This window comes from Acanthochromis polyacanthus, chromosome 17, assembly GCF_021347895.1.
Source record: "Acanthochromis polyacanthus isolate Apoly-LR-REF ecotype Palm Island chromosome 17, KAUST_Apoly_ChrSc, whole genome shotgun sequence".
Classification (NCBI taxonomy): domain Eukaryota; kingdom Metazoa; phylum Chordata; class Actinopteri; family Pomacentridae; genus Acanthochromis; species Acanthochromis polyacanthus.
In genome coordinates, this window is record NC_067129.1 from 5475831 (window position 1) to 5493123 (window position 17293).

General features: G+C 40.2%; 1 protein-coding gene across 1 annotated transcript in view; it reads right to left on the bottom strand.

Moving 5' to 3' along the window:
• The window catches only part of pdlim4 (PDZ and LIM domain 4), a 49411-nt gene that overhangs the window by 2835 nt on the left and 29283 nt on the right, over positions 1–17293 (bottom strand). Inside the window, exons 4-6 of the mRNA XM_022205967.2 lie at positions 11194–11480; positions 8300–8457; positions 669–807 (exon numbers count right to left, since the gene is read on the bottom strand). Coding sequence (XP_022061659.2) covers positions 669–807; positions 8300–8457; positions 11194–11480 — 584 coding nt within the window. The remainder of the gene's footprint in view (positions 1–668; positions 808–8299; positions 8458–11193; positions 11481–17293) is intronic.

Sequence of the window (17293 nt, forward strand, 5' to 3'; positions counted from 1 at the left end):
AAGTGACATCACTGCTCACCTGCAGCTGCTTTTACAGAGGGGGGATTACCGGTGCATACGGCCACTTTGGCAAAAAGGTGTGTGTATGTGTGAGGTTGTGCACCTGTGTGCAGGTCAGAATATATCTAGGGAGTGTGTATGCATGAGAAAGAGAGCAGAGGATGGTTTGGTTTAATCATTAAAATGACAAATGGGATCAGTTTTCGGAGCGCTTGTGAAAGGCCTGTGCAGGTCGACCTGTGCGAGTTAACCTCTTTGTTTCAGAGAACCTTGACTCACCTCACGTAGTTCACCTCTTAAACTTTATGATCACAGGCAGAGTGATAAAATAGGTGTGAGGACATACTTTCCAGATGCCCCTCCAAAGTGTTTTCACAGCAAATCATTCTCACCTCCAGGATCAAATTTATTGTATCTTTACTTTATCTTCCATAGACTGTAATCTTAAAGCAGAGTAACCATATGTTATGAGTTTAATGCTGAGGTACCTTAACTGAAGAAATAACCTTATATCTTAGTGTTAAATTAAAAAATAAATATATAAAAAGTCCTGCTTTTAAGTTTTGCATTACAGGTTTTGTACAGCAGTCTCTCCCTAATATGACTCTACTCATTTGTGTTATTTCCTTCTTTGTATCAACTGAAACTAGAATGTGTTAAATACTCACACAATGCCGTTACAGCAGCGTGTGCACTGGGGCAGCTTCTGCAGACCGGACATGGGGCTGGGAATGGGGCTTCCCAGCTTGGGGATCGGAGACCTGACTGGAGACTTTAAGCTCCTCATCCTCTCTGTCGGTGACACGCCTGTGAATAACAGAACAAAATAAATAAAGGATCGTTGGAAAGTGCACCATAAACTTTTTTGAGAGGCCCTTGAAAATAAACATACAAACTATAAATGTACAATGTGCTCCTAGAGTTGGAGGCCCTGACACAACACGAACACCTCGTCTGTGGAGCCATTTTTTATAGGTATGTTTGTGTGTACGTGTTCTGGGGCCAGTAAATTCCAGTTACTGCTGATCTGGCAACTGAAGGGGAAAAGCCATACAGGTTCATCAGGGTGCATTTGTGTTTGTTTGCACTCTGCAGGAAATTCCCTTTGACTTATAGTGAGTAAAAATAGAACAAGTTTTCTTATAAGTGAAACAAAAAAAAATTATTATTTCCCATATTACCCTCAAACGAGGCATTATAGATCAGCTTCTGCCCCATACTGAGCTATTTCTACTCCTTCTGACCCTCCCAATAGATGTACAGCCATGGCCATAAGTTTGGACACAAGTACCATGACGCTTGTGAATCTTAGAAAATACCACAAAATTGTCACTTACAATACAGTACACAACTCCTGAGAACTATATTAAGTTTCATATTTAAAAAAAACATCAAAAGAGTTTGGTGTCATTTTGTTATTCTTACCAAATTCGGTTGTGAAAGTACTGCATTTTTTGTTATTTTCTTCTAATATTATGTTTTGGGAACAAAGTTGTTCCAATTGTTGGAATTTATTGATAATATTATATCCCTTGTTGATTTGTTGACTAATTAAACTGGTGCTGTCAAAAAATATTAGTTATGTTCTGTAATAGACATCAAAACAGACATAGTAAGTCATGCTGTGTCCAAACTTATGGCCATGGCTGTATGTTAACTTGATTGCACAAGGGCGTGGTAGAGCTTTAGATAAGAGATATAGTTCCATGTAATTAACGTGGTTTCTAGGCAGCATCCACTACTGTTATCTTGCATGTTGCTATTCATCTTTTCTTTGCTTTTTGCTTGATTGCTTCTGGCACAACAGTAGAACAAATCAAAGCATGCAGCTCATTGAGGATAGCCGGTGTTGACAGCCTGTGTGATAAATGTAACGTGTCACACTGACAGGTGCTTCTTCTATTTTTTGTCCAGCATGCAGAGCACTAAACACTCTTGCAGAGCACCTGCTCAACAGCAATCATTTCAGAAAAACAGTATTTCCTAATACCCGGACAACGCCATGAAAACCCCCTTCCAACCAAGCACAACATCAGCTAGCATCAGCATGATGTAGTAAACACTTCCAGCAGCACTAATAATAGGTAGCTTGACATATTATTTACAGTAAGGACATCAATGCTCTGTCACGCTTAAGAAAACTCTTGGTAAATCTTAATCATCATTGCCGTGTTTATGTTTCTGAAAGCTAATATCAAATTAATCATTGTCAAGCTTCTTGCTTTCACAAACAGGATGTTGCCACTTGTCCTCTTCCTCAGCGTCTCTGTTGCTTTTCTCTACACAATGTTGTTTTGTAGAGGTTTCTGCTTTTGCTTTCAGAAACTGTAAAGCATCACAGACCAGCAGTGTTCAGCACGTTTCTTTCATCAATTTGACAAAGATTCTTTGATGAGAACATGCTAAATAAGAGGTCTCTTTGTGTTTTTTTTTGCCAAAAAATAAACTGTCAGTGTTAAATTCTACTTTCTCTTTTCTTTACATCATATTTGTCTTATTGCTTTCCACCCTCTATGACTTCTCTGAGACTCTGGCACCTTCCCGTGTGCTCCATTCAAGTGTCACATTCTGTGGTGGCATTTCCTCGTAGGAATTCATCAGTCAACCTGTCAAGACACCAGGTAGGGTAAACATTCCACGCTTACGGAGTCCAGATTTAACCGTCGCACCGATACGCTACATGGGAACAGCACAAGTGTGACCTGCCAATTACAGTTAGACACGTGTTCTTTAAATTTTTGTTAAATTTAAAAGTCTGGTAAAATGCCTCCTTTTTTTGCAATACAGCATAATGTTGTGACACTTTCCAAACGACTGTTAATGTAAACACACATACGGTATGAGAAACAGGCTGTTAACATGGTGCTGGTTAATGCGGGTTACTGGCTTCCCACGGTTGGCTTTTTTTTTTTATTAGGGGCGATCAGCTCAGACCATCGAGTGCTTAGTTATGCCCCACTGGAATACATGAAAGGAGCATATTTTATACTGGATATCTGGAGCCCCTCCAGTGGTTCCAAGATCAGTGGAGTACAGCCAGGAACTGCACTATGTGACTTTCCTTTACTGATGACATGCCAACAGAGGCTATTGAGGCCAACGGGCCGCCTATCACTGATTCTAACCACAGTATAATTACTCTACATTTGGCACCTGCCTCAAAGCTCTTTCTGCCCTTCAGGAACAGTTAGCCTCTGACTGCTCCGTGGTGCGTTTAAGAGCTGACATCAGCTAGGCATGTTATTTCAGAGATTAATGTCTCTATTACCCAATAATGAACTCTAATGGAAAACCTTTTATTTGCAGGACTCTTGTGACTTTTTAACAGAGGGGAAGGTTGACTAATACACATTTTCAGACCACAGTAAGGCATAAGTGCAGAAAGCTGCATGAATGAGCGCCTGTTTAGTCTCACTGACACTCTGGGTTTTTAAATAGTCAAATAAGCCTTTTAGATTTCATTACCAGAAGCAGACTGACACGTTGAATTATATGACAAACAGCGACACGTCGGCCGTTTGCACACATATTCTCATGTGACATTCACAGTACAATGTGTGTCCTACTCTGTCACTAATATCAACACACACACACACACACACACACTGTTAAAGCTTCACAGAATCTATGGCAAAACGAATCATGATGTCATTGAAGACAGTTACTCTGAGGTATTATGGGGAAATTATTATGCTTTTCTAGTGTTATACTTTGTTAGTTAAACACTGGATTGCTGATGGATGCCTTCATTTACAGAGTTAATTTCTGAGAAAGTACACAGCGTGAAACTAGATTTTGCAATGTAATGTACAGAACAAATTATGCCTACTTCAGACATTTCTTTAAACAAATTACACTGGAGTCCAGAGAACGAAGCGGTTTTATAAAGGTCACTGACATCGTGTTTATTTCCTTTCCCCCACATATTCCCCCGGCATGCCGTCTTCTGTGTATTCCCGCCACTAAATTTCTCTCAAAATGTCATTATTGAAATTCCAAGTCTTCATATTCTTTAATAAAACATTTTAATTTCTCTGCATTTCTTTAAAACTAACAGAAACAGTTCTGATTGTGTGTAAAGGCCTATTTGTAAGCATTTGACGAAGACGTTAACATATAAATGACTGGAAAAAATGGACTCTTATTTTGTTAAAATAGATACGACTTCCTTTAATCTATTCACTTTGTCGGTCTAACATTTAACAGAAGGCAAAATCCATCATATTAAATCAAGACAATCTTTCCCTTTGGTTGGAGATAAGGAATTTAAAAAAAAAATTAGATACAACAGGTTAAAAATTTTAATTAATCACATATAGTTTTCACTCAGCGTAGCATTGGATTATTTTCTTTTAAATATTTCATATTTGCTTTATTCCTCATATTAACCCATCCTTGTTTCTGTGTTTTTATCTTAGCCTGCTTTAAAAAGAAACTCCTCCTGTAGGAAAGTGAAATGTTGTTGTAGTAACACCTCAGACGCCCTGTTTAACAGTCACTCCACCCGTCTTCCGTCCACATTGCTCCCCAGTCGTGGTCGAGCCTGTGGAATTCTGGGTAAACTGACACTCTTGTTTGCTTTAACTTTAAAAGCCCCTGAAAGTCAACACGGCCTCTGCAGGGGCTTTTGCCTTCAAAAGGGGACCAACTGTGGTGATTTAAAAGCCTGACAGCAAGGCATGCATCAGAAAGCAGGATGATTTGACCTGAACCTGAGTGTCAAACATGTTCAGTCGGTTGTCTGACTTCTTTACGGAGCCATTAGAAAACAACAAGGAAGGTAAAGACACGAGCAACATCAGCAGCAGGGTTTCACACTCTCACACTGATGGAATGACACCTTCAAACATCAACAAAAGGCACAGGTAGCTTTTTAAAGGATCCCAGTGTAAATTTGCGGCATCTGTGTGTTTCATCGAGGGCTTAACCTGTCAGTCAACTCGTCAGTATCCCCAAACTGAAAGACAACCATCAGTGGACATGAGGGGTCCCTTTAAAGCTCTTTGATCCATCAGCAGTGTTACATTCTCTCCCCATCCGGCCTCCTTCATCTGTCGGTAGCTCGTGTGCCTTTCTTTGGCTCCTTCTTACTTTCTTTCTTATTGCTTTGAGCGTTATAAGAAGTGATGAATTAAGGAAACAGTCTGGTTTGGCTCAGCTCCAGGCTTCACTGCAGGAGCCGTTTGCATTTTCCCTCGCGCTGTGAATTGTCCTGTCAGCACTTCAAACGCAGAGCAGGAGATGTGATAAGCAAGAATAATAATAATAATATTCTACAGGAAAAGACAATCAGTGATACGAGGACCTAAGACTTTTACATTTGACGGCTCCATTATATGAATCAGATTTTCTTTAAATAGACACATATATCCTCTAAAATCCACCAAAATAGGCAGAGTTTTGATAGAAAAACTGTACTAAGATGTAATATAAAGCATATCTCAATGCTGCTATTGTTTTGGGTGTCAGAGCAGTGGCACTGATTTATTTTGTTGACAATGTTTAATTATTTTCTGCTTTAAAGGTTGTAAATATCAGGACTCAAATACATTTTAAGCAAAAAAAAAAGTGTAACTTGCATGTGAAAAATCTTGTTAAATGTAGAGAATATCGTAGCTACAAGCTTTGGTTTTGTTGCACGAAATTATTCAAACTGCAACCAAATATTAGCAATAAATAGAACCTCCAAATAAATCATCACTAGCAAAACGATGATGAACCAAAATCAGAGCTGTGAATCCTTTCAGAGTAAAACTTTGGAAGGGATTTGTGTTCTCATATTAAAGTGAGAATTAAGAATTTTACAGATGATTATGAGGAAATATTCATGTATTGCATTTAATTGCAATTGGAAAGACAAACACTGCAGATTTCTGCATTCACAGCTGGGAAAACTCAAGTAATTCTATCTGGGGTTAAAGGACTTTCCTCAAGGACAACTTGGAGTCAGTGGCTGAGGTTGAGAAAGACATTAATCATTGTAGAGTTGCCTTCACAGGTCATCGATTCAGATTCAGATTCAGATAAACTTTATTTATCCCCGAGGGGCAATTAAGGTGCATATGAGCAGCAGGACGTTACAAAAAATAGACAGGGTATTCACAGAAGAATAGGATAAAAAAAAATAAAATAGAATAAAATTATAGGTCCATTTTTCTTACGTCCATGCTGTTTCCCATTAAACACACCAACCCTCGCCCTGTAATTGCCACTTTCTTAACTTCAGATCTGCTCTACTGGTAAACACAGAACCTGAAGAGAAGGTTTTAGTTCCAGAGATTAGCCTTCCTCTGCTGCTGTCAGCATCACATGACTCCTCCTTCAAAAGCTGGAATGCCGAGCGGTCAAGAGGCAGACAGGAAAACCATATTTCTCACTTTATTGTCCTCTGTGAAGTTGTTTTTGCAGTAAATTGTCTTACCAAAACTTCCCTCCCCTGTTCATCCGAAGCTATTTAAAGCCCCTCCTCTCCCTGCTGCTTCCTTCGTCTCTGTTTTTCTCTCTTTCTGTCTTCCTCCCCTCCCTCTCTTTCTTTCTGCTCCTATCTGTCCCCTAACCTTGCTGTCTGTGTTTTTTTCTATAAAAGGAAAACTATGCCACTTAGACAGAGGAGCTCAGAACAGTCAGAGCCTGAGCAACATGTTCCTTTGGCTCCAATCGCCAGCCTCATCTGCATAAGAGGGAATATTTACGCAGAAATTTCCACCGTTTACATATGCAGTGAACTTGATATTGCATAAAAGTCCATGATAATTGCACATGGGCAGAACCAGATGCTTGCTTTATACCTGCTGTGTACTTGGAGCAGCCAAGTGGATCACAACAGCCGATATTATGTCACTGCTGGAAAACATAAATAGAATCTTGGCTGGTAGTTTGCAAAAGGACTTTTCTTCCTGTTTTCTTGTCTAGATTGACCTGTTCACTAGGAAACAAGCACTTTCTGGTAAGATGCAGCAATGCATGTTTGAAAAATAAAGTGCTCTGCATAATTAGTCAGTTTATATAAAACTACTTAACCCTCGTGTCGTCCTGCGGGTCAAAATTGACCCGTTTTAAAATGTAAAAATGTGGAAAAAATATATTTTCACAGTGAAACTTCTGATGTTCACATTTTCAACATTTTTGGGAAATCTTTGAACATTTTTTGGTGGAAAAAAAGAAATGTGAAAAATGTTTCTTCAGAACATTCACCAAAAAAATAAAAATAAAAAATCCAAAAAAGCCAAGTAAGACGCTTTTGACAATGTCAGTGGTTCAGGAGTGCGAATACATAATTTCATGACGGTAAAATGCATGTGTATGTTCTTTTACACAAGAAAAGACTAAAATATATCTTGACTGAAATGCCAGAACATCTTTGTGAGTGTGAGAAAAGCATCAATGAAACCATTTTTAAGAGTGTAAAGGAGGAGGGCAAGTAAAAGGGGCATGCAAAGAGAAAAATTAAGAAAATATGCTCAGTTTCTCAGAGTCCAAGATGTATTTGGCTGCAATAAATCTAAAATATTTCTCTATAATATAGTTTTGGATGATATCAATATGGATTTTTTAGGCAACAAGTTACTGAAACATTTAATATCACAAATAATGAATACTGAATTTTCCTTCGGGGGATGAATAAAGTGATTCTGATTCTGATTCTAATTCTGATTTTAAATGACTTGAAAGAAAAGAAAGTAAATAAAAAAGCCCCCCAAAAAAGCATAAAATACAGCTGCTACAACAGCGAATCAGTTAAATGTAGTTAAGTCTCAGATGCCAGTCTATGGAGCTTCCATAACGCAAAAAATAAAATAAACTGAAGTACTCAAAACTCAATCATCTATCTTTAAAGTCACCTCAGTTTAAGGGTTCACACCGTAAAGTTCTTACACTAAAAATGTAATTCTTGAAACACGACATTTCATAATCAGTTCATCCATTTTGTGCAAAAATGCTCAAGATTCACAGCTTTCTCCCTCTAAAATGATAATATCTGCTGGTTTTTAAGCATTCTGGACAGTAATAAATACTCTCTCTTTGTGTTTTGAACAAAATTTGACTCCTGTGGGTCATTTTTCACTATTATCTTTTATTAAAAATATTTAACTGGCAGATTAATCGACTAGTTGCAGCCCTGTAGCATTAGATTTGCCATTTCTACTGTAACAATCAAGTCAACTGCAGTAAAACATGACACCACAGCAGTAAAATGTGTCATCTCTCCAAATGCACTTCCTTCACGCTTTGTTTTTTCACTCCATCACACACACACACACACACACACACACATGCACATAAACACATTAATCCCTACCTCCATCCTCGGCCTCCAGGATTCCCTGGAGGTATTTGAAGGAGCCAGACTGTTTGGGTTCAGAGACGGGCTCCTCGTAGTCCTGCAGCATCTTGTAGACGTCTGACTGTGTGTCGAAACCATTACGGCTCACAGGGGAGTGCATGGGAGGCTCTGGGCTGAGGGGAAAAATGGAAGCAATATTCAGTGTAAGCTTATTGCAGTGTGATCTGATTGATGATGACTAGTGGGCAGGTGATGAAAAAGACACATTTCTGTCAGTCAAGACAACAAAAGAAAACCTTAATTGCTATTTCACCAAGAAACTTCTCAATTTTGTGTGTTTTTTCCTAGTGTTACACTTTTATCAGCTGGTGTCATGATGTGTTGCGACCAAAGGAGGAATGAAAGGAACTGAAGCATCTTAAACAAACAGATAAAAGGACCAGATGACTATAGGTCGGGTTACTGAAGGAAGAAAATTTGATAGAAAAGCAGCTGAAAAAACAAAATATAGAAGAACTACAGCATTTCTCTTCCTTTAAACAGATGTTTAAACGTCAAAAGCACATCCCATAGCTTGCTTTTTTCACTAAAACAGCAGAGATGGACACACAGAGGGGGGAAACACACCGGGGTGTATACTTTACACTGTATGTGCTGGCATGAAGTCTTAATCACAACAGCTTTGCATGTTCACCCATCCATCAAGTCAGTCCCAAACCTTGCAGCAAGGATCCCCTTCATTTGATCCGTTTTAAACACTGGAGCTTGTGGGAGACGAGCTGGGCTGCTGACAGATGTGTGCAAATCCTGACACACTTAAATGCTTGTTTGTCTCCAGACTCACTTTCCAGGAGAATGAGTGTGTGTGTGTGTGTGTGTGAGAGAAGAAAAGCCTGTGATGTAGTGAAAGTCAGATAGGAAGATGTAGAAGAAATGTGAGTGACAGCAAGCAACAGATGTTCAAATATGTCTTTGCTTGTATGTGTGTGTGTGTGTGTGTGTGTGTGTGTGTGTGTGTGTGTGTGTGTGCGTGTGTGTTTGTGTGTGTGTGTGTTTGTGTGTGTGTGTGTGTGTGTGTGTGTGTGTGTGTGTGTGTGTGTGTGTGTGTGTGTGTGTGTGTGTGTGTGTGGGCCTTGTAAGGATTAACAGTCCCATCCTGGGAAGTGCTGGAGAGGATGTTCACCGGGAGACTAAACACACACATTTATTGCCCGCTTGAGGGGATGTGCAACAATAAATGGCTTTTCCAGTCCACGTCTACTATCTGTGCAGGTGTGTAGGGACACATCCAAAGTGTTTCTGTGTGTGCATCTGTTATTATAGCAGTCAGCACATTTACACAAATATGTAACTATTCTAATATACCACTGGTCTATCTTATACCTGCTGAGGCTTTAACAATAGGACGACTGATGGATTTTAGAGGCAGCCACTGGAGGCTTACTGCCACTTCCTAATGCGATTTACTCACTGCAGTAGTGTGCAAAGAGGCTGGGAAAACTGAGAAAAAGGCTGATATAACAACACTCTATCTATAGAATCCTTAAGAACAACGTTCACAAGGTGCTTTGACAGTCAAAACATGCAAACAGAGAGAAAATCAAGCAAGACATAAGAAGACAAGGCAGAGCTAGCAAAGAAAATGACAGTAAGTTAAATGAATAATTAGCATGCACATCAAACAAAGGAACAAAGAAACAGTGTTAAAATTGAACAATCAAAAACATGGAGAATTAAAGATGGCATCACAAAGAACGAGGCAGGTACAATTACAACAAAACAAAGGAGAACATATAAAATAAACAGGACATAATATAGAACAATAAAACTAATTAAAGCTGCAAGCAGCATTGGTTGGGTCCTCGCATCCTCGCTGGTCAACGAATTCAAGCATGTCTGCCAGGTGGCGCTATCACTGTGACTGTATATCAGCTGAGTACGCTATCAGGGCCGGACTGTGATCACACATGTAAAGTTTGAGGCAGACTGGAGCCCGTACAGGATAGTTGCACAGCATTTCCCATTTCATGGCGATTGTCAAAATTCTACTAGCTGCCATTTCCACACCATCAGACTTTTGTGGAGCATTTTGGTAACCTTTGATCTCCCAAACCTGGTGCACATTCTGGTCAAATTTGAGCTCTGTAGGGGTTGCCCTGTTTGAGTTTCTAGCTTTTGAAAATGTGCAAAAATTTGTTCCAAAATCGTCTAAAATATGACACATAATTTGAAATGGCCGACTTCCTGTTGTGTTTTAGGTATGGTTGTTAATTACATTTGTGTGTGTCCTGACGAGTTACATATGTGTCCCAAATTTAATAGCTGTAGATGACATGTACTGGCCATAGTTACTGTTTGGAATTTTCCAGGGTGGCGCTATAGAGCCATTTTCTCTCATAGCTATGCAGGTTCCATAAAATATCAATTTTTTTGCCATTCTTGATGTGGGTGCAAACTTTTATGTGTTTTCAAGTATCTTTAAGCCTTCAAAATTCAAAAACGGAAGAAAGGAGGGTCTTGAAATCCATGGGTTTGGTGCTCGGACCCTAATTAAAGTAAAAGTAAACTTCACATTAAAGAGAGTGTAAAAAAAAGTGGCTTTCAAGAAGTGATTTAAAAGAAGTTATATGCCTCCACAGTTTTAGATAACTGTTTTTGATCACAGTAGAGGAGAGCTTCTTTTGCTGTCAAGTCCATAAAAGATGAGCCTCAAATTAGATTTTGCAAATTTGATTTGTCCTGTTTCACTGGACTTTCTAGTAATCAATATAAACAGTGATATTATCTCCAGATTTGCTTTTGGATGAGAGAGAAACCTTGAACACAATAAGCCCCATTCTAGACTAATCTACTTATCCTGTTAAAACTGTAAGTTGGATTTCTGTTGTACAACGCTCTGATTGTCTCACCTGTGTGTGGCGCTGAGACTGAGACCTCCCATCTTGCTCGGCAGAGATCTGTCTCCGTTGCTGCCATTTTGAGCATAAAGGCCAGCAGGGTTGTTGTACTGAGCGTGGCCGGTTCCGTTCCCGTAGCCATAGCTGTGGCCATTGTTGTTGGTGGGTCTGGAGTGTCCATTATTCAGGTGAGTGGGCTGGGGAGTGGGCTGAGGAGAGGGCTGAGGAGACTGAGGTTCAGGGGTGTATGAAGGCTTACGGCTGTAGCTGCCGTATCCGCTGGTGATGGGACGGAAATTCTAAAAAAAAAAGAGGGAAGAAAGAAAATAGGGACATGTTTAGAAAAAAACAGGGGACGAGTAAACACAGGAAAATATCCGATTTTAATGGCTGAAAATGAGATTTAGAGGAAGAATTGCTAATCTAACTAGGAAGATAAATGGGTAATTTACCTATTACAGAATGCATCATTATGTTTGGGAACACGAATGAGAAAACAAGCCTGGTGGTGGCCTGACGAGGAAACCACAATTCTTCAGAGCGGCTGTCCCGAGTGAGGCTTCGCAGCTGTGAGGTTTGTGAGAAAAGAATGCTTTTTTCCACCTCATTTCTGCTTTTCATCTCTAATATGAAAGCTGATTAAGAAGGAGCTTGCAGTCGATTTATTGCAGATGTTTCTGTCAAAACAAACTAACTTGTGTGATGTAAATACGTTTTCTTTTTCCCTCGGGCTACTTTTAGCATGAAATGCAGAATTTATGGATGCTGCAAATGATTATTACATGATTCTCTTTTTGAAAGATTCGTGCCACATAAACTGTTCGGCTGGAGCTGTTTAGGAGGACTGAAGCAGGGCGGATGCACGTACACCTACAGTTACACCACTGCAAGCTCGGTTAGCGCTTTTGTGCTGGGGTCAACGGCCTCTCGTGCATTTGCACAGTGAATTCATTGAGCCACTTCAGCGATAACGCTCACCGCCGGACGGATTTGTCTCTCTCAGAGGCTGGATGTCACAGATAAAGTTTTATTGCAGCGCTCAGGATGATGTCACCACCTCTGACAGTGCTTTGAATTTCAGAGATAGCCAGCAGTTTTGAATCACCAAACAGGGCTGCACGTTATCATAACTCAAGACTATAAACACTTCAGCTGTAACGGAGTGACTTGTTTACAAGTTAGGCAATGCAGCAAAGGATGGGAGACGGTCAGACTGTTGTAACAACGAGCCACTGGAATGAATGTGTGTGCATGCGTGTGTGTGGTTGTGTGTTTTCAGCTAGTTTAAAGCGCCTTAGCCACAGGTGGTGGAGGTTTCACCGCCTCTCCAGACAGGACCCCTGTCATTTCAACAGATGGGTCTGCTGGATGTCATCCTGTCCTCGGCCCTCGCCTGGACCACACACACACACACACACACACACACACACAGAGGTCTTTGTAATCAGCACTTTTCAGCATGCCGGACCTTCTCTCCTCTTCACCAACAAGCCCACATCTTGAATTTGGAAAAGCGCTCTGTCATTGCGTTGCCTCCTCAAGTTAAGACGGATGACTTTCGAGAAATGTAAAACCACCTCTTCCTACTCGCTCCCTTGAAACCTCGCACAATAAAGATGGATGAATTCAGAAACATTCAAAATGCTACCAGACAGCAATAAATGGTGAAAGTTCAGAGAGAGAGAGAGAGAGAGGCAGGAGGGTGAGGAACTCAGTGCAACTTCACCCTGAGAGCCAAACCCTGTTTGGGCAGGATGTCAGAAACACCCAGCTCTCTGCGGCTCCCTCCCCAAGTAAACCAGACACGCTGAAGCCTGATTCCCACCACACAGCCAAACGGGCCAAACCAGATTCCACTCGTTATCTTTAGCCCTATTTGCACAGATGGTGGACTTCATGGGAATTTAATCAAAGTTTCCCTCAACCTCCACGTTTTGTGAAACATTCTGAATTTGCAGTGAGGGATGATTTACTTTAAGAAATGAGGACTGTAGAGATTGTCAGGGAACTCAAGTTGAAAATTAAAACAAAATGTGATTTAAAGTCGTCGTATTAATAACATTGATACGTTACTTTTTCTGTAAACGGTATCGGAAGAGATCAACTGAAAATGAGGCTGTAGTGAGAGTTTCTGATGCTCAAAACACCTCCCTCCTTCATGCAACAAGGACATTTTTTGTAATTTACCAATGCATTTTAAGTTCACATGAGATTCTTAGCTGCCTCCTTTCTTTAAAGCGCCCCTTTATTTCACCTCCTTGATTCATTCTCGATCCTGCAGTTTCCGGGGAAAATACCCAGACTTTAAAAAGGTAAAGCTCTTCAGAACAAACCACTGTCCTAACATGTCTTTCTAGCCTTCATTATTCACTTCTCATACTGAGACAAAGGCTATATCTGTAGATAACAATCAGAACAATAAGTGTAGCACCAGCAGGCGAGCTCATTCATGCCTGAGAATAAAAGGAAGCAAGTGGAGGAAAATCCCAGAGAGTGTATTACGTTACAGGCTCCTGCAGCAACGCGACTGTGAAGACATTACGTTTGCTGCGCTAATCTGCACAAACACAAGATGGGAAGGACAGGTAATCACACGTTAGCATATGTAGTGATATGTTTATGAGAGAGAGAAGGGACTGGAAGCAGTAAACAAGTTACATGTGCAGCTTCCTGATTACAAATTTGTCACAGATGAGCAATCTGAGCAACACATGACACCCTTTCGCCTTCACTTCTGGGAAGAGAAAAGCCAAACAGACCAGGCAGTTTAACAGAAAAAAAGAAGAACCCAAAGAACAAAGCAAAAGAAGTGGTGGAAGAAGCCCTCTGATCTTTTAGGTTAAGCACTATTGAGGTGCAGAAAGGGGAACTTTACTAATTTCACATGTTCAAGTTTCCTAACGGGTCTTCAGGAGTTCTCCTGCATATGTGATGAAAGTTCTACAAGGCTTTTTTGAAAATTTTATCCAATAAAAATAAAAAATCTGTGGATGTGGATTCAGAGAGTAGTGAAGTTACCAGACCTCTGTGGCCTGTTCATCATTTCTGTTTGATGCTAGTGGCTCATGGCTACAGTCTGTGCTCTAATCTAAGTTGCATTGTGGGTACTGTAGGCACCAGGTTTGGACAGAAAAAGAAGAATATGTGAAACCAAAAAAGGTATCGGCGGTTCTGCTGCATCAACAATTGATTGTAGATTGATTTTATTAGGTAAAATTATTGGCATCAAACTTATCTAAACCAGAAGAAGGTGTTCTTCAGAGACAGAATATAAAATAAGTGATATCTTAATATGTGAGTGTCACTTCAATGTTGCAGCTAATAAAAGAAAAAAAAGAAAATTTAGACTATTTTAAACACTACTGGGCAAAATAATCTAATAATTTGCTTTGCTTATTTGTTGGTAATATAACAAAATGGTGTCTACAAAAATAAAAATGAACATAGTTGAATATATTGTGTAAAATTTTCCTCAATAGAAGCATGTTCAAATTAGTGATCTACGGATTACCGGCCTGGCAGATGATTTGATTTTCTGTATTTTGTAGACAACCAGTATTGCTGTTTTTGTGAAAACAGATTTCCAATAAAAAAAATGCACTGCTTTGGCTCTGGAGCTGCTGGATCTATCTACCTTTCTATCTAGACACCAAGAGTTTCATTTTTACTACAAATCGGTTCCAAATATTGCCTTACATTCTTCTTGATAACTAATCAGTGTCCATATCAGCCCTGAAAAAATAAACTATTAAGCAATCCCTATTCCAACTTCCAAATCCACCAATAACTGGTCAAATATTCTGTGATAAAACTTTCTGCCAGTTCAGTCCAACATTTCATAAAAATGATAAATGCCTGTGTCCTTATAAAGTCTTGTTTAGGTAGATTTCCCTGTTGTCAGAAGCAAGTACATGGTCACCCATTTTCACCCTCATCTGAGATGGTGTGAACCCCCTCCCCGACCATTCCTTTTGTCTCTTTTCTTTCCTTTCTCACAGCCCTCTTTCCTCTCTCGCCGTACACGTCTGCTCCACAGGTATTTGCTTCAGGTGGATGGTAGATTTATAAGGCAGCACATCTGGTGCTCGCCTTATAAAAATGCCAGTTTGGTAACATTCAGGACCTGTAAGTGCATTGAAGTTGCTCTAACAGTATAGCAGCCTGGTTTATTTTTATTACAAAAAAATCAGCTGTGAGCCGACGGTCTCATTAAAAAGATTTATTCTTTTTTTTGTGACTGGACTACATATAGCTTTAATAGAGATTTTGGCTGAATGGGACAACCGCATTAATCATGAGAATGCCTTATCACCCTAAGTCCACTGCTGACCTTCGGCTGTTTTCCCAATAAATCAAAAGTGCTTAAAATGAATTTGAGCAGCTTCAATAAACTCCAACAGAAACTTAACATAACAAGGTTGAAATAATCCCACTTGCTCTCTCTTGAGAATTGCTGCACTTTCATTTTCTCTCAAATCCTGCCTGCTTTCCTTCTGGCTCAGAGGGAAATGAGCTAAAATATGGAGAAAGATGAGGGAAAGGAACTGATAGCTGTAACTATTTATGAGAACCAGCACTGTCTACCGCTGTGTGCTCATAAATGCAGGCAACCATCTGATTTCACTGACCTGTTTTTCATTGGTAATCAAGCGTGGCTAATGGTTCAAGAAGATCGGCCAGGAGAATTGAAAGCCATAAAGAGAGACAGAAAAGAGGAAAGACGAGAAAGGAACGAGAATTTTTGTTTTCATGCATGCACATTTACCTCTGCATGTAGTTAATTTGGGGCTTAACGAAGGTGCTTCGAGCCAAGAGGCACTGAGTTCATACATTAATTAACCTGACTAAAAGTTACTCTGATTAATAAGAGCTGTAATGGGTGAGTTTGAGCTCCAATGTCTCAGTCCACAACTACAGTTTGGTCAAACAGATGAGGTGGAGGAGGGGGGGAAAGGTGGAGGACCTTAATTGAAATCATATGTCCGTCTTTAACTGAGGATCAAGACCTCAGCTCTGTTTGTCTCACCAGATGCACAACTTCATGATAACACACACACACACACACACCCTTCTCTGCTGCCTCCTGCCTGGTTTTAATCCCCCTGGACATTCAAAATTAAGCTTTTCACATGGCGCTCTGCACCACTAACCAAACACAAACCAGCCCTTTATGGCTCCCTGGGCCTGGCCTTGGGTGCCTCGCTGGGAGGAGAGACAGACAGGTTGGAGAGGAGGTAGCAGAGAGGCTAAGTAGGGGGGGAATTAACAAAAGAGAGGAATGTTGGGTTCAAATGTTTGCAAATGTGATGTGTTTTCTCTATTAAATCTTGATAAAACTTTCACACTGATTGTTGCAACCACCCAGTGGGTTGAAATTCAATTTGTTGTGGGGAGGCCAATTAGAGCAACGCAGCGTGGAAACTAGCAAATTAATATCAAATGTGGGCAATTAAGGCAACAAAACTATTTGGTTTAGACTTTATGCTGCAGCCTTGTTCCACCTGGTTTAAGTAAGCCAAATAGAAAAACTTAGCTGTGAGGGTTGGTTGCTATCAGGCATGAATGTGGATTTCTGTGGTGTAGTGGTTATCACATTGGCCTAACATGCAAAAGGTCCCCAGTTTAAAACTGAGTGGAAAAATGTATATCTTCAGAGTTGTCAGGACAAAGGCTGGTCAAAGGCACCAGGCTCAAATCCCACTTCTGACAATGAGAGAGTGATGGCGCAACAGTTAAGTTTCTGGGCACCTGATCAGACAGTCAGAGGATCAAACGCCAACGTGGCCACTGTTGGGCCCTTGATCAAGACCCAAGACCCTAAACCCTTCCTGCTTCAAGGGGTGCTGTACCATGGTTGACCCTGTGCTCTGACCCCAAAAGGGATATGTGAAAACAACATTTCACAGTGCTGTAAAAATGGCATATTAAGGCTTCTCTCTAAATTATGTTGAATGGATAAAACTAGCTAGATTGCTTCGAGGTCAATATTTTCTCTCAGTTAAATGAAAGTAGATGGAGCCCAAAAAAAAACCAAAACACAGTAGGTTTGGATTTTCCGCCCCTTCATTTCTTCAGAGTTGAGTATTGTCAGGATGATTTCTGTTGGTCCATG